We start from the raw sequence: 20,924 nt of genomic DNA, 5'->3' as shown, positions 1-20,924 counted from the left end.
GAGAGACTTGAGAAAGTAAGGAAAATAATGAGACAGGAATAAAGAAAAAGGCATCATAAAAATGTGACCAAAAAAGACAGAGAAGGGGAACAAAGGGGAAAAAAAATAGCTGGAAAACAAAAAGAAGGAGAGAGACAAATTGGTGCAGAGACAGAAGAAAGAGCCAGACTGGGGTATTGTAGGGAGCTGCACTTGACTCTGTGATGTCGGGTGAGTTCTGACAGCTCCTCTGGTTCAGCACTCCCTTACCTGACACTTCAATACAGCTTACTGCCGCTCTATGAGCATCTTTGTGTGTTTGTGCATCTGCACATGTGTGGTTTAAGGCAGAGAAAGAAACACAGACAGTGAAAGATAATGTTTAGGGGGACACTTTCTTTGAATATCCAGCCTTGAGCCGTGTGTGCGAGCGCGCCCATGCAGGGGTGCATATGTGGATGATTTTTTTTCTTTTAAACTCCCACCCAAAACCTAATTCTGTTCCTTAATTCAAAGCAGAGTCAAGTTGAGCTGACATACACAGCAGGGGTAAGTGAGAGGTGGAAAACCCGCATGTGTGTGTGCACGGATGTATGTGACAGCAACCCCCCGGTGGATAGACCTAATTTAAAGTGGAGAGATGAACACAGCTCCAAGAATGAGACGCTGCCCATGACAGGAAAAGAGGCAGACAGATTAATAATGCCAAAAAATTACATTGATCAAAACTGAAGGAAGTTACAGTTATAGTTAAAGCAGTAAAGCCTTGTGGTGCTTCTTCAAGGCCAAGAAAAAAAAAAAGTTTATCCGTCTGTGTGTGTGAGTGCTTGTGTTTGGCTGCTTTCGCTGACTCACAGGGTTGAGTAGCACAGTTAGAAACAGCTCTCCCCCGCGAATGCTTCTGTCCAGTTCCTTGGGTCCACCAGGATACTCCTTATAGTAGATGGTGTGAGTAAACAAGCCACACGTCTGACGAGGCAGCACCTGGACACACACAGAGTGGCATACAGTGAAAGAAGGAGCTATTACTGTGTTTCACATCTACAAAATAGAATAGAATAAAATTCAACTTTATTGTCATTGCACTGTCACAAGTACAAGCAACGAGATGTAGTTTGCATCTATCCAGAAGTGCTCTACGAGATATAAATATTTATTCACAGATGTACAAGACTATGTATGTATGGACTAAAAGGGGTTATAGCAAGAGATATACTGTAGATATTGTGTATAAATATAAATATGGGAGCTGTATGCACAGATTATACAGATTATACATATTATATAAACTCTGATGAATAAAAGAAGATGGACTCAAGCAAAGTGAAGTTAACATGTACAAATTAAGTACACAAATACAATTTGAAAACACCAAAAAATGCATTTACATTGACCTCTTTTGCTCTAGAAAGTGTTTATTTTTGCCTTCATGTGCTCCAGATATTTAAATTTTTGCATAATGGATGGAATAAACAGATAATGGGGGAGGACACAGTGAGGAAGAGCAAACATTTTTTCACATTTAGTTTTCTTTTTTCATACTTATCCAGATTTGGAAAATATCTTAAATAATCTCTAAAATTCTGGAGTTATTTAGTCCACCCACAAACGTTTTACATCATTGCCTTTTCCTGCTTATACTCATCCCTTTGAACACAGAATAGATTTTTTCAGAAGCATGTATTTCATTTTGGTTTTTACAACTGCATTATTTTAATCCGAATAGATGAATTAGCGTTACAGAATAAATTTCCAAACAGAAATCTGCTGTTAAACAGAATCAACCAATTTTCAGCTCCATTGGACCTGACTGGAGACACACTGGAAAGAAAAGAAAGATTTTTCTAATTATTGAATACACCACACAAGCACTTTATCCATAAACTGACAACACTGAAGTAAAAACTGTGGAGACAACTGTCATCCATTAGTCAGTAAGACAGCTAGTTACCATGGAGACTAAATGTGTGCTGTTGAAAAGACCTTATTGATAGAAGAGTCACTCTTATTGCTCCGTCAACAGGTGTTGCTCCCCTCCCAAGTGCTTTTTTATTTTCTGACCTCCAAGGCAGTAGACTACTTGATATGATCACTAATATTTGTATGAGAAAAATGCAATCCATTCATCCATCCATTTTCTAACACCCTTGTCCCTAGTGGGTCAGGAAGGGTGCTGGTGCCTATCTCCAGCTAACATTCCGGGCGAGAGGCGGGGTTCACCCTGGACAGGTCGCCAGTCTGTCGCAGGGCAACACAGAGAGAGACAGGACAAACAACCATGCACACACACACTCACACCTAAGGAGAATTTACAGAGACGAATTAACCTGACAGTCATGTTTTTGGACTGTGAGAGGAAGCCGGAATACCCGGAGAGAACCCATGCATTCACAAGGAGAACATGCAAACTCCGTGCAGAAAGACCCCGGGCAGGAAATCGAACCGATGACCTTCTTGCTGCAAGGCAACAGTGCTACCAACTGCGCCACTGTGCAGCCCGCAGTATTATTTCATTATGTTTTTTTTTCTGTGTAAGCCTTGGTTATCTGAGCAAGCATTTTATATAAATTGCTCTGTGAGAACATCAATTTGATTTTCGCTTGTAGCTAATTCAGTCCTAATTTCCAATGAAATTAAACAGTAGACAGGGAAAGCACTACAAAGGTCACATATCACTTTATATACAGGCTGCCAGATTTTCATTTTCAAACTCAACACTTTTTAAGTGACATCATGCAGTTTTATGAGTCCTTGTTATGTTATTCTTATGACCCCTTTGAGAACAACTGGAAGCTTTATGCTTACGCTACACTGGTGTTCACATTTACATCAGCAGTCCACAGGAACTGTAAAAACACCCTAATGTGTCAAAGTGCTCCCCTTAAGTATGATAAAAACCAACATGATTAAACTGTTTGCAATTCAAACTGCCGCTTTGTGGAAACCTGTAGCTAAATACGAAATAAAAAGTGACAATATTAACAATGAAAGCACAAGATAGTAGATGTACAGGTGAAATTATTAGGTGAGACATGAATATATGATGCATTGCTTGAATGAATGGTTGTTCTGTAATGTGAAAGACAGCAGAATGCATTTTGGAAATTCCAGTAATATGTTTGATACAGCATATGGCAATAGTGCACTTAACAATGGCTCACTTTCATTTAGGTAGTCCAGTTTCGGGATCTTGGCGGTAAGCATGCTGACTTGCTGCCATCTAATCCACAGAAGCCATTATTAACTGTTATTGGTTCTACCTTTGTTTTCCCTATAATCGCCAGCCAACATGGCTGTTATGACAAAGAGTCCATTCATTTTGGACAAGAAGCCTCTAAAACCTAATAACATCTGGCTTCTGATTTCAGTGAGAAATAAAAAGTTCAATATGTATTTATGCTTGGAAAATGTGAATAAAGACTTGTCACCTTGTCAACTCTGTAATCTCTGCAGCTTGCGGCATGAGGTCAATGAAGGTTTGTTGCCTTAGTCTGCCACTTCAAGCACTCTGACATTTTAGCATAAAATTCCAGCTTCTCCACTCAGGTGGTGCTCAAACCTAGTCACAGCTGAAAGCAAAGTAGGAGCTACAAAAACTGGCTTTGTCATAAAATCAAACCCATTGTAGTTATGCAAAGAATGGCAAAAATATTTCAAGAGTAAGGTTAGACTGGTTTTGTGATCATCATATGAAAATGCATTATACTGTCTGCATGAGGGTCCCATGCATTCATGTATTTGTTCCTAAAGTACTCAACGCAGTGAGATCAAAACAATCTGAACTCCTACAGTTGGTAATTTTGCCTTGAGATAAACACTACATAACAGCAGTGGTGACTCAAGATGGCAGTGCCCAAGGAGAATGCTAACATTACTGAGGATGAAATAAGGCCCAAAAGAACAAGAAGTAAAGTAGAAAAACACGTTTTAAATAATTGAAACTGATCCCCTGTGATGAGCTGTGAAATTTCAGCACGAATAAAGATGCAAATTAAGGCGAACAGTGGTAATTTCATTTTTTAAAAAAAATAAGTATAACCACACACAATTGTTTAGAAACGGCAGATTTGAATGTTGCTCAAACATTTAAGGTTAAAAAACATACAGTATGCATCCAGACTGTGTCCAGAAGATTTATTAAGAGAGGAATTAGTTATTAGCTTAGAGGAGTTGTGTTTTTACAAAAGCACAAACTAAAATACACTAGAGTCGTGTATCTGGAACCCTGGATTAATTCACAGAAGGAACAAATAGCAGAGTAAATGCAGCAAAAGTGCAATCTCTTTTCATGAGTTAAAACTTTAACGGTATGCTGTTACACTGGTTCCACCCATTCCTCACCACCTATGATGTTTGGGTGACTTGCTGTTTACCAAAGGAGATGAGATCAGATTGCTTTTAATCCCAGCTCAGGAAGGAATAGATTTCTCCCAGGGCAATAAAAAAACATCCATACCCCATACCCTACGTGAGCTGCATACTACACCCTACCAGTGAAAAAGGAGTCAAAGATAAGTCTTATCACACTTAAAAGCAAATTTGACATTACTTTGACATTAATACTAATACTAGTTTTTTTGTTTCAAATCGCCAAAGCAGCAATATTTGACTAACATTTGTAGACATGTTGCTGGTTGCAGTCGTCATTCAAATTGAATTAATTATAATGTACACTGTTGAAAGTAATGCACACAAACAACTATAAAGAAGCAGTAGGGTGCTTGTTAGAAGGATTTGGCAGCTTGTGAATTAAAAGCATTTTTATTAGTTAATTAATAAAGAAGAAGGGACGAAAAGAAAAGAGACAAACATCTTTATAGCAAACTCCTTGTGGAGCACTTCTCCGTGTGAAATAGAGTAAAGGCTGGAAGCGCAGATATTGGTTTATCTATAAAATGCTGCAGACTCACGCACAAACACACGCTGACACACGCATACACACACATATACGAGAAGGCCACCATTGCCACAGACACTCAGCACTATTTCACCAAACCAATTATCCACACAGCCATAGCTCAAACTGATATAGTACATTTTAAAAAGAAATACACACACATGCACACGCCCACACAGCACAGCTCCATATCTCAGTCTGATTTGTTCTGATACTGTAGGTCCAGTGGGTGGCTCTCAATCTGCTGACAGAGACGCACAAACACCAATTTTACCGCCTTAAGACAACTTCCTGTCCTCCTCTGAGCAAACGAAGATGGAGCACGCAGGGGAGGAGAAAGAGATTAATGGGTACGAATAGCTGGGAAAATTGGGCGTGAAAAATGTGAAAGGTGAGGAAAGTGGGTAGGGTGCTGTTGATGTCTCAAAGTTATCTTCCAGCAGGGCAGGAGACTGTGGGAAAAGCCTGGAGAGCATATTGACTTTTTAATTTATATTGTTATTTTCTATAGATAGTAGGGTACCTATTGATATAGTGTGTTAGATAACCTTTTGTCCTCATAAAGTTGAGTTATTGTGTATATTTTTCCTCACTTGGAAGAGTTTTTATGCAATCTTTTCCAATTGTAAAACTCTTGAGAAAAGCAAAAACATTACTGGTTACTAGCTGTGTTTTAAAATGGTTTTGTTTGCATCTTTCTGAGAAATCTTTCAATGGCTATTTGAATCAAGTCACATTAGAGAAAACACTTTCTCTTGTGAGATTCCTCTAGGATGTATTGTTAGATTTCTTCTAATTATTTCTGCAACTATACTACATCTCAGTGTACTCCTCTGTATCATCATGTCATAAATCAGCTCAAATTCACTCTAAAGTCATTTCTAAAAGTTTATTCAGATCAGTTTTATCATTCTAAGGTTCTGTTTACATCATGTTTCCAAAAACATGTTCCATTGTGTATTCAAAGAAAAAAAAAAAAACAGTGCATAAGCCAGGCCTGTAGGAAGCAGTGAAATTTGGTGGATTTTCTGATCCAGAAGGATGTTTTTGTAACCTTTTTATTCATTTTGCTATTGGAATAAATGGGATAAATGCATGTTAAAAAAGATTTTGCTTTAACATGCTAAGTAATCTTAAGAGCACAGCACCAAAAACAGAACACAGAGTTACACCAAGCGCAATATGATGTGACTGATGTCATACTTAAAATGTTTTCGGTTTGCATTTACATGGACATGATCATTTTGCAATTCTAAAAGGTTTCACTGTGCTGCTCATTGTCAATTCGTTGCGTTTTTGACCTGCGAGTTAACGTATAAATAAGAGGCCAAAACCCAACAGAACCTTTGTGTTTTACTGTCCTGATATTGTCATGTAAACAGGGCCTAAGAATGGTGGTTATCAATAGTATTTTTCATGATTAATCATGTTTTTAGTTCAACTTACCTGGACTACTGTAGGAGTTTTTCTAACCCTTTTTAACAAACTAATTTTAGACTGAGTTTTATGGATTGTAGACATACAGTAGCTCTTCCTTGTGGCTTTTTACATCTTGAGGCCATGATGCTGATGGTTCCACACACTCCCTGTTAAACCTGTGTAGATCAATCTTTCGAGTCAAGCGCACATCCTCTTTCGCTATTTTCTCCATAGGCACTATTGACTCTTTTTAAAAAGCAGCTGAAGCCACTGTTATGTACACCAGTCTCCACTCTGGTTCTACAACCATAGTATTTAGTGCATTACACTGTATTTTATGTTGCTTTTTCCCTTTCTTTACCTATTTTTATTAATTTATGTTATTTTCATAAGTACACTCTGTTGCTCTCTTCTTTTTACTAACCTACTATTTATATTTTGTGATGTGTTGAATTTAGTAACCTTTGTTTTAACAGGGTTCCTAAAAACATTTGTTTTTCTACTCTCATCACCCTACAGCAGCTGTAGATAGACAACAACACTGAGAAGCACCACTAAAGTCATTTCCTAAATCTAATTTTCATACTTAGACACAGACAGACACACACACACACGAGCGCGCGTCTTTCTATCTTCACCGGGACTTTGCCCTGACTTCCATTCATTTTTCAATCATTTCTATAGCCTAACCCTAATCCTTACACTAAACTAATCATTACCAGTACATACCTAATCCTAAACTTAATCTAAACTCAATTCACACTTAGTCCTAAACCTAAAGAATTGCTGCTTCTTCTTATGGGGTCTGGGTTTGGGGCCCAAAAGGAGCAGTTGGTTAGTATGTGTTAGAAAAATGGTAAGAAGTGGGATCAGTACCTTCATGTCACATTCTTTTATTTCCTTTAAAGCAAAGAAATCAATTGTAGCTAAGGGAGCCTGAGTTACACATAATTAAGTTATAAAAACTGACATTAGGGTGTAAAACACAATGTGTACACAATCTGTATTAAATTGAGGTAAATATCAGAGTAGTTTTATGTCATTTTTCTTTCTTTATTTTTTAGTTTATCCTTTTTTATATAAACTGTTAATCATTCATCTGGCTTCAGTAAGTTGTTATTTTATTGAATTCAGTGAGTCACAGATGCTTTTCAATACCTCTTGATTAAGAATGCATAATAACATCTAACAGCCTGTCAAAAGGCCTGCTTGTCATTGGGCTGAAAAGATGTAGGATTAAATTGCTGTCTGTTACAGCACTGTGACAAGACATCAAGAAATAAAAGCTGGACTGATTGGAAAATTGATATAGCTGCCTCTTTATATTGTTTGCTCAAGAACCTATTATGGCAAAAAAAAAAAAAAGTGCTGATAATTAAGGTGCCAGATGTGATTGGCTCTTTTGTCAATAAAAAAAAACAGTTGGCAGACTCACTAAGAGTCTGAGTGACAAGTGAATAAAAAAGAGGAGGAGCGAGCGGGCACACTGATTACGAACGTGCCTATTCGAAATGGCTTACAAAAGTTTTATTCTAAAGCTGTCTTAATCGATGATTGATGATTAGTTAAAAAATAATTTAAAATGTCTCATTGATATGCATTCAGTTTATGACACATATTCTGCTATATTCAAATATGCAAACTCACAAAAAGAAAATTGCCCTTTCTCCAAGCACTGGGAAACCACTGAATATTGAATTAAGAGCAAAGCGTGCTGTTGTGAGAGAAGGTCAAAAAGTCCATAGCCATAAACAAAGACAGAAACACCGAGGTTGCACACCGCATGTGGCATTATTGATTTTTTTTGTTTGGAACCGCAAGAAACAATCAACACACAATTTACGTTTAGTTTCAACACCTGTTTCAACAGAAAGTAAACACTCTTGCAAAAAGAGAAATAACACAGAGAAGCACTACAAGCTGTCAAAACAGACCCTACTTTAATTTATCTGCTTTAAAAATGTATTATTCATTGTTTCAATATTAGTCTGGATTTTCTCTCTAATGTTAACCTAGGCTGGGTGAGAACACTTTCTCCTCTCCATGTCTGCATTTATATTATACTAGGAGTAGCTTGATATGAGTATTTACAGTGTCTTGCAAAAGTATTCTACTTATTTAACCTTTTCATACATTGTCATATTAAAACCCACAAAGCAAGTATTTTCAGGAAAGTGCTCTGGTCAGATGAGAAAAACTGTCAGCTTCGCAGCCTCTTTACAGAACGCTTTCTGTAGTCGAAAAACTAACGCTGCACATCACCCTGGACACACCATATCTATGGTGAAACGTGACTGTGGCAGCATTATGTTGTATTTCTTTATCAGTGACAGCGAAGTTGGTTAAAATTAATGGGAATATACGTAAAATTAAACTGGTTCATTTTAAAAGAAGATACGCTAAAGTGTATTTCCAATGCAGGAAGTTTTTAGGAACCGCTGCAGTTTTTTGATATAATTATTATCCTCTCTCCATGTCCGAGGCAGAAACCAGAACTAAATCATAAAAAAGTGAGTAAAAATGTTGCAATGCAGAGTTTGCTTTGAAATACCTTGATAAAATCTGCCTATCTTGGTACAAATATTCAGCTAAAGGAACCAGAAGCTTTCAGTTTCAGCGTCTTCACTGGCAGAGAGAGATTAACAATCTCATCAAAGACTTTAAAGAGATTTTTACTGATAAATATGTAAATGTTTATTTCAGTGTTAATACTCTGCGATACAGTTAAACCAACTGTCCAGGAGCATTAATTATTTATCCGTTTTAAGCTTAAGAGGACAAGACCTTCTGGTGATGCATGTGTTTATGGTTACTGTTAATGAGAAACAAATCTTGATTATTTAAATTATTAGATATCTGTGGATTATTACTGTGGATTATTTCTCTGTCATTTCTAAATCATTCCTGATTTAGAAATGATTTTAATTCAGCTGTACAAATTGGTTGCAATGAAACTGTTATAGAGGATTTCTTTAGATGGTCAAATACTAATCACAGCTCTGCTTTTTTCCTTCTTTATGAGGGATGGGATCAGCACACTTGATTTAAAATCCATTCTACCATCACATTTTCAAACACTTTGGAGTCATAGTCCATGCCTTTTAAACCACAATTGGTATGAAACAATCCAATATTAATACTGAATAAGTCTGGTTTCACTGTTTTTTAGCCACATTTTGGACTCTGCCCTGAAAGTATGAAGTTTGTCTCCAGACTGCAGTAGCACTCCTGATAGGAGGAAGGAGCTGCTAACAGACCAGCATGATCTAAATAAACTGCCCAGGTTTTGATCCCAGGAAAAACAAACACAAAAAAATTAAGAATACATTTTTTTGGGAAATTTAAGCTCTGGGAATGTTTTGAAGCCAGAGGTCAAAATTTGTAAAAGACTTAAGAACAAGGCAGAAGTTGAACTTTTAGCAGCACAATGTCACTGAACATGTAGCCAGAGCTGCCCTGGCATGGCTTTGATCAAAGCATATTCACATGCTAAAATGGCCCAATTTTAGATTTGTATTTGAAAAAAAAAAAAAAAAAGATTTTATTACTTTACAATAATATACTAGATTTTTGTTGGGCTATCATATAAACTATATTGAAATCTGTGATTTTAAACTCAGAAAACATAAAAAAGTTGAAAGGGTATGAATCCTGCAAGACACCGAATAAATAAGTCTCACTTATCACATTCAGGCATAAAATGCATGTTTTGGTTGAACCATGCCACATACAGTATTTTATGAAGCAAAACTGTACACAGATAAAGATTAAAAAATATATTATTTCTGGCATTAGAACAGACAAAGCAGGAAAGGTGATTAGATTGGCAAGAAGCAACAGTTTTTCATGTCACTGGAACAAAGTGCCTTCATAAATGTAATTGATTGTGTGGATAAGCATGTTTCTACATGCAGTTACAGTAAATGCACCTCTGAACTGTTTAATTAATTATTCGCTTAATACGATTAACAATCTTTGTGCTCACTCTCACCATTATGTTGTTGTGGATGAAGCCCCTGCGGTAGCGGGCGGGTTTTAGGTGAGGGTACTCCTCGGTGCTTGTGACCCGTATGTTCCACACACGCCTCCAAGCCTCGTACAGCTGCAGATGCACCGGGTAAACGCCGGAGTGGTGAGGGGCCACAGCGTAGCCCATGTCAACTGGGATGTTGTGCTCCTGAGGAAGACAGGAGAAGGTAGGGGGCACATGCAAAGAGTCACACAGGAAGGTTATATAAATAAACTCAGAAAATTATGGCACACTTACAGCTCTTTGTATCACATAAACACACAAGGCCCAACAGTATGACCTTGTAGGAAAAGCACACGGTTCGTGTTGAATTGAGTTTGTTATTGTATTGGCCTTCGGGTTGGAAATTAGAAAAAATACAGTTGGGGTGAGCATGTGTGTGTGAGCTTGCAGGCTGGATTCCGAAGACTGATAGTGTTGTCCTTTGCTCTGACATACACCTACGCACATTGTCAGGGCTAAGCATCAGCGGTCAGAGGAAATGTGAATGCGTGTATGCGCATGTGTATAAAAGAGTATAGTAATCACACTTCATGTTTAGGCTCACCTTCAGTAGGATGAATGAACCTGCATGTGTGAGAAAGCAGCTCAATATGGTCATAAAAATAACCCTTACTAAAACATATGCTCTTATCAGACAAAGCAAAGTAAACAAATATGAAGAATTATAGGACACATCTATCTTCAAGTTTAAAAACTTTTTATATACAACTGAAAACGCCTTCTGCAACAATTTATCACAATTGCTTTTCTATCCATGTGAAAATGAATATAGTAGAATCTACTCTTTTGCCTGTTACTCACTATGAAGACTTACACTATATACATATGTATGCTTTTTGTCGTTACATGTTTAAAATTTAATTCACAGGGCTACGAGATTTGAACTAAATATGTTTCTCTGTCTGCTCTGAATTAATAAAACTGGTCATATCGCTACATCCTTGCTGCCTAAGTCACAGGTACATGTTCATCATGAAAGTCATTTTGGGTAAAACTAGGTCTGGACGATAAATCAATAACAATATCGCAATAGACACAAGATCAATATCAATATAATACATCTGATAGAATACTCAATATTAAATGTATAGAACATTCACTGAACTCCAATACAGAACAACAGAGGTAGAAGAAACACTTTAGCTGCTCAACCTAAAGTGTAATAAACGAGGTTGGTGGTTGATAATCAAGTTACTCAATCTGTTGAGAAACTCGTGTTTAAAAATAAACAACAGCTCGAGTGAAAACTGCAGATAAAAGAGGAAACGTCACAATACCAGTTTGGCAGTTTTTCAGATATTTAAAACAAAAAACAAATCAATAACTATCAGCACTGATGATTACTGTGCTCTTATGTGCTCTTGTGCCCTTGAGCTGGACATTTTCTGGTGCTTTTAACAAAAAACCTGAGAAAAATAAAGCTCTACGTCGACTACTGTAGTAGTGTTCAAGTAGGAGCAGGGTTGAGATAGCTCTGGAGTCTGCTTGGGTAGGGAAAAAAGGAAGCTCCGTTCAAACACTGTTGAAGCAAGAACTCTTGGAGGCTTTGGTCCCCGTTCTGTCTTCAAGTTTAAAAACGTTTTATATACAACTGGATATACACCGACAGAGGTCCTATATCGTCCAGCCTTGGTTAAGCGTTCCTTTTGTTATCGCAAGAAGCAAATCACAACCATTAGGTAGTTTTGAAAAAGTGGATCCACTTTTCAGTCGATAAAAAAAGATTTAGCCTTTTTTAGCTCCTGGTAGCTGGAACAATCTTCAACCTGGCCCATATCTGCAAAATGTATCATCTTTCAATGAATTTAAAGCCCAGATGAAAACCCTCACTGTGCAAGACATTTTGGTATCTTTTAATGCATTGTTTACTATTCTGCTGTGTGAGCTTTGCAATTAAAGTGTGTTGCTGTTATCTTGGTCAGCTCTTTCTTGGAAGAGAGATCTGTTATCTCAGTCAAACTAAAGGAAATTAATGAATCTACTTACTGTACAGGTGAATCTTTTTCCCACTGTATGAGAATGTAATGGGACAAAATGGCAGTTTTATAGAAGGTGCTGCAAATTAACTTAAGTACATATTCACTATTGAAATAAATCTAACACTTTGATAAAATAACCTATTAAAATGTAATTTGCACATTTTCATTTTTCCCTTGCATGCAGTTATAATACATCCTTTAAAGAGGCCATAATTGAGAAGTAATCGGATTGCAGTACATTTAAAAGTTCTATCCTCGGCCGTGTTCTGATAATGAGTATTTTTGTTGCAGACATTACATCTTATATAGCAATAGACGTAAGAGAGAAGATGTAACGTCTGTTATTTTTAAAGAAAATAATAATAAAAGTGACAGACGCCAAAAAACTAAGTCATGAGGGAAGGCATGATTAAGAGGACACATGAGAGAAAACAACCACAAGCCAAAAAAGCAGCAAGAAATGTTTTTGCTTTTCCATCCATCTCACCAGAGCAAACTCCTTGTTGAGGACCATCTGCTCCAACAGAGAGGACTCATTGTGGAAGAGGTGAGGCTGCATGTGGCTCCACATGTGGGGGAACCACCAGAACTCATCTACATACTTCAGTAGTAGATCATCTCCTTCATCCTCCTCCACTGTGCCTGCACGCATGAAACACAGACACACACATTCTCAAGGACAGAAGGACACAGAATGAAGCCTGTTCCAAAACAAGGAAGTTTGGGAAATGCTACACATTATAAATTCTTGCTAATTAAGTGCAGAGTGTCATCAAACTTTGAAAAGTCTGCTATAATAGATGTCATAAAACTAAAGTATATGACTAGGTTGGTCTTGAAAATGAGACTTCATTTCTCTGTGGGATTTTCCTGTATAGATAAACGTAAAACAAGATAAAAAAAAATATCTAAGTTCACTTTCTTCTTTTCTGGTCTAGTTTGTTCTGTGCATTCTTGCTCTTGCTGCAGAACTTTACATCTAAATAAAAACAAAAGTTCATTCTTTGTCACTACAGTAGTTAATGCACCACATTATGTCATGACCTCATAAGCATAATTACATAAATGCTACATAAATGCATTATTGAAAGAAAGTTGAAAGATCTTTTGTTTTAAGTTTGTCATGAGCCGTGAATTCGACAAAAGCAAAAAGGTGGAAGACAGTGCTCTGCTCAGATGAGACCAAAATTGCATCTTTTCGTCTACATGCAGAAAATGTTGCCTGCACAAACAGAAACCCACCTGTATGGTAAAACTTTCCAGAAAAGCCCAGATTAAAAGTAAAATTGGAGATATAGGAACGCAGCTGCTTCTGGGTCTCCAGCAAAGCCTGCAGAGAGATCGCATGAGATTAAATTAGATATAAATAAACAGAGACAGACAGATATTTAGAGACTGGAATGAGTAATGACGTTACACAAAAACCAATTCAAGCATTTTAAACAGTACAAAGTACATAATAGTGTATTAGGCTCTCTTCTCCCTGCCAGCAGCGAAGATAAAACACGGTGTGATTTAGATGTTATGTCTCACTGTTGTCTATTTAAGTGAACTCGGGTTTCTTTGAGGACTATCACGATGTGTTCTCATCAGCGCTTACCCTATGGCCTGACAACAGCGACTGTCAACGACAGGCTGTTGCGACATCTTTCTTTAGTCAGGTCTGTTATACGCTGTTGTACGCCCACAACTCCTCCGGTGTTTCTTCCTCTCTGTCCTTAGCGCTCCTCCAGTTTCTGGTTTCAATACTTGCATCAGGATGTTCCTCACTTATTTAATGACTTCATTAGTTTGCTGGCCTTTAAACAAAGACTCCGTAATGAGTGTTAACTAAAGCAAGTTGTGCACTGTGCTCGCACACTCACGCACACCCCCACACAACGACACTAATGCAAGTTAATGAAGGTCAGTGCATTAGTAGCCTCTGGAGGGTAGACTAATAACTACTCCACCCACCCATGCACACCCATAGACTTACACATACACACACACATATTCCTTTCCTTTTCATCATTTCCTCCATCCGTCCCTAACGCTACCAAGTGAAACCCTGAACCCTGCCGTCACCTCTGTGCCACTGCCTTCCCCTCACTCTTCTTCTTCCTCATCTCTCTGAGAACCTGCTGTCTCCTCTCTGCTGCGCCCCCTCCTCTGCCCCTACTCCCCCACCCCAATTCCCGCATTTGTCTTCCACACCTTCCACCCTCCTCTGAACCTCCGTCTCTCCCTCGCTTGCTCCGTGAAAATGTCACATTCTCAGGAGACAGGGTTGTACTAATTTGAAAGGAAGGCTGAAGCAGCATGGAAGAAAGATCGCTCCCTCTCCCTCTATGACTCTATACCCTTGCTTGTTCTTTTGCACTCTACAACTTCGTCTTCTTGCTGTTGTGGCACCTCTCGCTGCTTGTTCCCACACACACACACGCACATACATATATATCTATATATGTATGTGTGGTTGTTGTTTATAAATAAAGCCCATACTTTTCTTTTCATAATTCAGTCATCTGGGTCTTTCTCCTATGCCATGAGCCGAACCCAAACTACAAATCTTTGTCATGCTGCTTTTAATCGATCCCCAGGAACCCTTCCTGATTTATGATACCTGAGCAGCTGGAGTCAGAGCAAAGAGCCGGTTCCAGGCACTTACGCTCTCTCCTTCTTCTCACCACCTCCCCTCTTGAGAGTGAGTCTTCCAAACTAACAAATACACAGACACATGCAGGGAGTGTCTTCATTAGCTTTAATCTAATGGTGGAAGATGGGCTGCACGGTGACAGATGTGCACAATCCCCTAATCTGATCCCCTGTCTCCTTCCCTAAGACATCCTCTATGTCTTGCGGACGTGCACTCACGGAGCCAAATGTGAGGCTACAAAGACTTAAGAATTAAATTAAGTTTGTAGCTAAGCACTTTGCATTGTAACTCAATAGACATTCCCCAGTGCACTCGGTCAAAATGTATTATTAACGTGTGTTGGCATGTGTGAGAGTGAGTGGAGGGGTGTGACCAAGTGTGCAATATATTAGTTTAAACATCTCATTTGTATTCTGCCAACTAAGATCTTTAACAAAAAACAGCAGAGTCGCACCATAGATATTTGTGGCGTCTTAGCGGGACACATAACAGCTGCTTTTGCATGTTTTTAGTTTAAACTGTGACAATCTTACTCTTACTTACAATCTTACTCCTATATCTGACTTTTCAACACAATGCTGTGTTTTTCTGTGTGTAGCACTGTCAATCTTAGCAAAAAAAACTATTTGTAATCTCCTCTTTTTTTGCAGCAAGTAAACTCAAAGGTGGAGTATTGCTTATCCAGTCAGGCAAATTTTCTGTGAATAGACATAGAGAAGTTAATGTTGGCACTGAAAAAATTTAAGTATTTAGAGTGTGGCGATCTGTTCAGGCCACAAAATTAGGTTCAAGAGAGCAATGAGATTTTGGCAATCTCTTTGTGAATTGTGTTTGTGAAACATAAATGTGTTGGATTTATTTGTTTAGGGTCAGGGTTTACACAAAAGAGCACAGATTTTATAAATCCTGAACTGGATTTTGAAGTGTCTGTTATAAAAGTACAATAATTCACTCCAGGTTTGAGTCGTCTATATATTGATGATTTTACTGTTTACTCATTCTAAGGAAGTGTTTATGAGAACATTGAAAATGTTCTCGTTTTATTGTTTTACAAAATCTTTTTTATGACTGTCTTTTTAATACAAGTTGTTTTAAACAAGCTCTGGTGTACCCAGTTTTTAGATTTTGACCAAGTGAGGCATGTTGTTAGATTTAGTGTAGCACTGATAGGAAGCTCAAAGGCAAACACAAGCTTTAGCATGGTCTGTTTCTGATGGTTACCCACTTGTTATCCTCAGAGGAATATCTCTGTCAGAATTTCTTTGTTCTATTTGGTCAACAGAATGCTGCCACACAAAATGACTTAAATATGATGGAGACTTCTTAAGCTTTGTAATGGAGTGATGTAAGCCAGCCAGACATGCAGATTATAAGCAGGCTGTCAACAAGAAAAGGAGGGTTTTACTGATTATAGAACCTCAAACTCAGGAGAAGTAAAGTACTGAAGATGAAGCAAGTTGCTAAGGTAGATAAGATCAGTCAGCCAATCAGAGTTCTCCTAAAATTAAGAAAATTGGCATCAATAAATCATCTGGTTGATAAATCAGTGCACCCCCAGTAATTTTACTCAAGGATGTCATACCATGAGAATCTGCTACTGACATATGTATGACTTAAACTAGGTTTGGATGGGACATGTTGGCTAAAAAAACTGTTTTTGACATTTGTTATTGCTTAAATTAAGACAAGGACAGAAAAATCTTAAGTAGCCTTAGGGGTAGTTTGGAGGGCAGATTTTTTAACCTCAGAAATTCTGAAAAAGCTTCCACTGGCAAGACATACTAAAAGAGATAACAAAGCAAAACAAAGCTGATCTTCAGACAAGCACAATGAAAACTGAATCTGTTTCACCAACAGATTTATCATTTTGCTATCCACGTTCATATCCACATGAAAGAGTGCAAAACCCTTCATATCTGAAAATGCATTTGACAGTGAAACTTTTACAGGCAAGAACCTGTTCACAGATGTTTTGTCTAAACCAAGCTTCAACCCACAAATGATTATCAAACCATCTGAAAGCTGCATTTCAAAGAATTGGTTTCCAACTTCAAACAACTCAGGGATTTCTAATGCGTAGACGTCAAGAGAGTTGTCAAACCTCAAGCTTATCTGCAAAAATAATCTTAGAAAACTGCATAATAACTCCTGAGACATCAACAACACCTTGATAATAAAAAACTGTAGCAAAGCCAGCATATATAAAAACATCAACGTGTGGTGGGTTAATAATGACAGGTTGTCATTCTGAGCAGCAATAGTTATGGAGGGATTTGCTCCATGAGGACAGCAGAACTCTTTCTCCAGATGTCTCGGCTCCACTCAGTCAATTCTCTGTTCACCTCTGTACATGAACACACTCTTTCCATCTGTTGAATTATCTCCCGGACCATCCTCTCTTGCAATACTCTATACACTGATTCACTACTCTTTACCAGCACTGTATTAAGATTTTGTGGCATGAGATTCCATATTAAAATACCTTAATATTTCTCAGCAAAGGAAATTCTGTCTATTGAAGCGCCATTAAAGTCAGAAAGTGACTTTAACTGGTGAAGTAAACTAATCTTATCAAGCTTAACATCTTGTAAATATGTTAAGATTCCCATTTAAAAGCAGAAAAGGATAAATGTACACCTACTCATAACTACATATTTTTAAAATTTTTGTTTATAGTAATTTAGTATTGTACTAAATTGTACTTATATTCGTGTTACCAGTTGGCACTGTTACTGAAACTTAATTTATGAAAAATCTCTTAATAAAGCAAGTACAATTTTATCTCTGTGTTATAATCTTAGCCTTTTCCCTCCATTCTGTGTGCATTTCATCAAACCATTTTTTGCCTCTGCTCCAGCCATATTAGTGACAGAGCAATCATTAGAATGTCTAGTTTGGCACAATCTAACATTTTACATCAAATAATCTGTGGAGATGCACCACAAAAACTCTATTGGTGCAAGAAATCATAGTCAAAACAACAATATCTGGTCTGAAAACTCAAAGTTTAAAAATGACATCAGAGAGGACCTATTTAGAAAGGAAGTTGTATTTTCTACAACATGCAAAGCATGTCTACAGTTCATTCAGGATGTGAGAGAGAATGAGTGAGGTTTTCAGTAGATAACAGGAAGAGTCAATGGAATACATGAAGGTTGCTTTGTTTCTTCTATTTCTGGTTTCAACCTCCATTTTGAACGCTGCGTTTAGAAATGTCGGGAGCCTCTTGAAAATGTTACGGTAAGGTTGTCCACTCTCAAAAGTATAAACACAGAGACTGTGATGGTAGCAACCATAATCACTAATATAACATTGTAAGTCAGCTATCACAGACAATTCCATGTATCAACTTCATAAACAGGGTCCCTTTACTTAAGGGGCAATTTGAAATTTGAATAAATCTTATACCAGCTGCATGGATCTGAAAGATTTCCTTCTGACTTGTCTGTCTGAGGGGAACTGTGCCTTGTTTCAGAAAGCCTATCTCAGCGTGCCGAGTTTACTTCAAGCTCAAAGCTAAGAATTGTTTTAAAATTGCCCCTAAGAGCTACTTCAAAAGTAAGTAGGGAAGTTTGGATATGCATAACGTAGGACAGTTAACCATATGACTGATTGTGACAGGGACAAAAGTAAACACATACCAGCATTAGAAGTTTCCCAAAACTGCGGTTTCTGCGCCCAATCCTTCAGCCCCCACACAAGGCTAATGTGAGAGGCTATGCTGTTTTTGTTTCAGCGCGGATGCGAGTGACAGCACGTCTGTTTATGTGTACTTGTATGCATGTGTGTGTGGTAAGCTGTAGAAGTGGTGCCAGATAGATGTTGGGGTTCAAACAGATGGGAGACAGGCATCTGGACAGCTGGCATTCACCGCCTTTCAAAACCCCTTACGCCAACCACCTCTGCACCATATCCCCATTCTGTCATTCTCTACATTGCACTGCTTTCCTCTTTTCCTTTAATGATCTTAAGCCTTGCTAGGGGAATCTAAAATAGCAAATTAATTAAAAAATATATTTTGTTGCAAGTGGGATTTAATGCACCAGCAGATTTAGAAGTGAGGAGAGGGAGAAAAAAAAAGAAAACTAGACATATTTGAAAAGCAAACGTAAATCAAAATTTTTGATTCATCTGCATGAATGCCTCATATCTGTGCGTGCATGTCTGTGTGTGTTATATTAACGCTAGACCCGCAAATTTAACTGGGTCAGGCATCTCTATTTGATGAGAGGAAAGAGCGCCATTCCAGTTAATGCCAGTCTTCCCAGCACTCAGCCCCGTTTATACCGTCTCTCCTAAAGTCCCTCGGGTGAGATACAACTCAGCAGAGCTTTTTCCATGTTTAAGCATTTTACAAATTCATCTATTAACTTGCATTTATGTATCCGAGGTACTTGTGGTCTCTTTGGTGTCGCTATCCTCCTGCTAAATTCTACTTGGCAGCCCCCTCAAGGATTTTAGCTTGAGTGATTGGTGCGACTGCAAAACCTGCCTCATTTTGCGGAGGAAAATTCATGGCACATAGCCACAGCCTCAGAGTTTATTTAGAGTGGAAAACCATCCCTTAAAAATATATTAATGAAACAAAATGACCAATTAGGATTTCTTTTGTGGACAAAAACATTACACAGTGTGTTTATGCTATGCCTTTTTCATTTGTTTTTTTTAAAAAAACACCTCCTCCACATAAATCTAATTTTTTTATTGCTCCGCAAAATAGAAGTGACTTTGACACTCTAACACAGGAATGAGATTTGATCTAAACAATTCCAATTTAGCCCTGTCTATGTCCGGTCTTTGTGTTAATGGGAAGAAAAACTCTGCCAACTCGTCAACATCCTGTCCCTGCCAAATTAAAGCATCCCTACACCATGATGCTGCCACCACCATGTTTTATCATGTAGGTGGTGGTCAGTGTTAGGTTTCAATCACAGTTAAGCAGCTACACTCCTGCTGGGTAAGCCCTAAAGGAGTTTAGCCTTAGTGATTGCTCCAAGTGTTAAACTTCCCTCATTTTGCATGAAGAAAATTTATGGCTCAAAGTCAGAGTATAACAACTTGGCACAAATTTAAATAAAACAAAACAGCCAAACATATTTTTTGGACAACTATATTACATTTTTTACACTTTATGTGTTTGTCATTGTCAATATAAAATATATATATATATATATATATATATATATATCATTTACATAATTATCCCAAAATACAACAAAAATAACAATTGTCTCTCTCTATGTGTTTATTTCTCCTTTCCTTCCCTCCCTGTGTGATTCTTAAATCTTTTATTGAATGTTTATGTTTTTCCTTCATTAACTATGAAATGGCATTTGGAAAAAAAAACTAAACTAAACTGATACCAAGAGAAAAAGCTTTGTGTGATTGACTTAATTAGTTCTAAAGATTAACTCCAAATTGAGCAGCAGCATAAATGACACAATGCCAAGCCAAAACACTTCAAAGAAATGAGAACTGAGCCCATTCTGGGCAACACCATTCTTGTGAGATTTTTTTTTCAGTAAGAAGTATGACAAAAAATAATCACAAAGGGATTTAAAAAAAAATAAGGCCAAACACTGATATGTGTGAATTTCAAGCATCTATTCATTCATTGTTTGTGGTGCAGTCAAATGGAAAATAACTGAACCCTTTGGCAGTGTAAGATCTGAGACGTTGAAACAAGTTTTTTGTTCAGTGCTTCAGGCAAAACAGACTTTCTGTGATAGAACACTATGTAGAATTAATACCTGTGCACCCAAATTAGAATAAGTAAAAAAACAACGGCATCAATTATCTTCTTTTCCTTTCTCGAGGCTGACAAAACACAAAATTCTAATACCTGCAATAGGCAAAGTGCAGGTAAAGTTTTACTCAAAGAAGAATCAGAAAAGTGTGAAATGCATTTGTAATCAGAACCGTTTAGACAATACTTTGGAGAAACACCACTGGCAGCTGCACAGAGACATAACATCTGTG

At 37.7% G+C, this 20,924-nt stretch overlaps 1 protein-coding gene across 2 annotated transcripts in view; it reads right to left on the bottom strand.

Annotated features, from left to right (window-relative positions):
• The window catches only part of LOC102221878 (bifunctional heparan sulfate N-deacetylase/N-sulfotransferase 4-like), a 52,640-nt gene that overhangs the window by 21,138 nt on the left and 10,578 nt on the right, over positions 1-20,924 (bottom strand). For both annotated transcript variants that reach the window (XM_014474106.2, XM_023334274.1), the window contains exons 3-6: positions 13,550-13,637; positions 12,795-12,949; positions 10,287-10,472; positions 835-963 (exon numbers count right to left, since the gene is read on the bottom strand). In XM_014474106.2, coding sequence (XP_014329592.1) covers positions 835-963; positions 10,287-10,472; positions 12,795-12,949; positions 13,550-13,637 — 558 coding nt within the window. The remainder of the gene's footprint in view (positions 1-834; positions 964-10,286; positions 10,473-12,794; positions 12,950-13,549; positions 13,638-20,924) is intronic.

This window comes from Xiphophorus maculatus, chromosome 5, assembly GCF_002775205.1.
Source record: "Xiphophorus maculatus strain JP 163 A chromosome 5, X_maculatus-5.0-male, whole genome shotgun sequence".
Taxonomy (NCBI): Eukaryota; Metazoa; Chordata; class Actinopteri; order Cyprinodontiformes; family Poeciliidae; genus Xiphophorus; species Xiphophorus maculatus.
The sequence above is the reverse complement of the archived record's forward strand: the minus strand, read 5'-3'. Positions and strand labels throughout refer to the sequence as shown.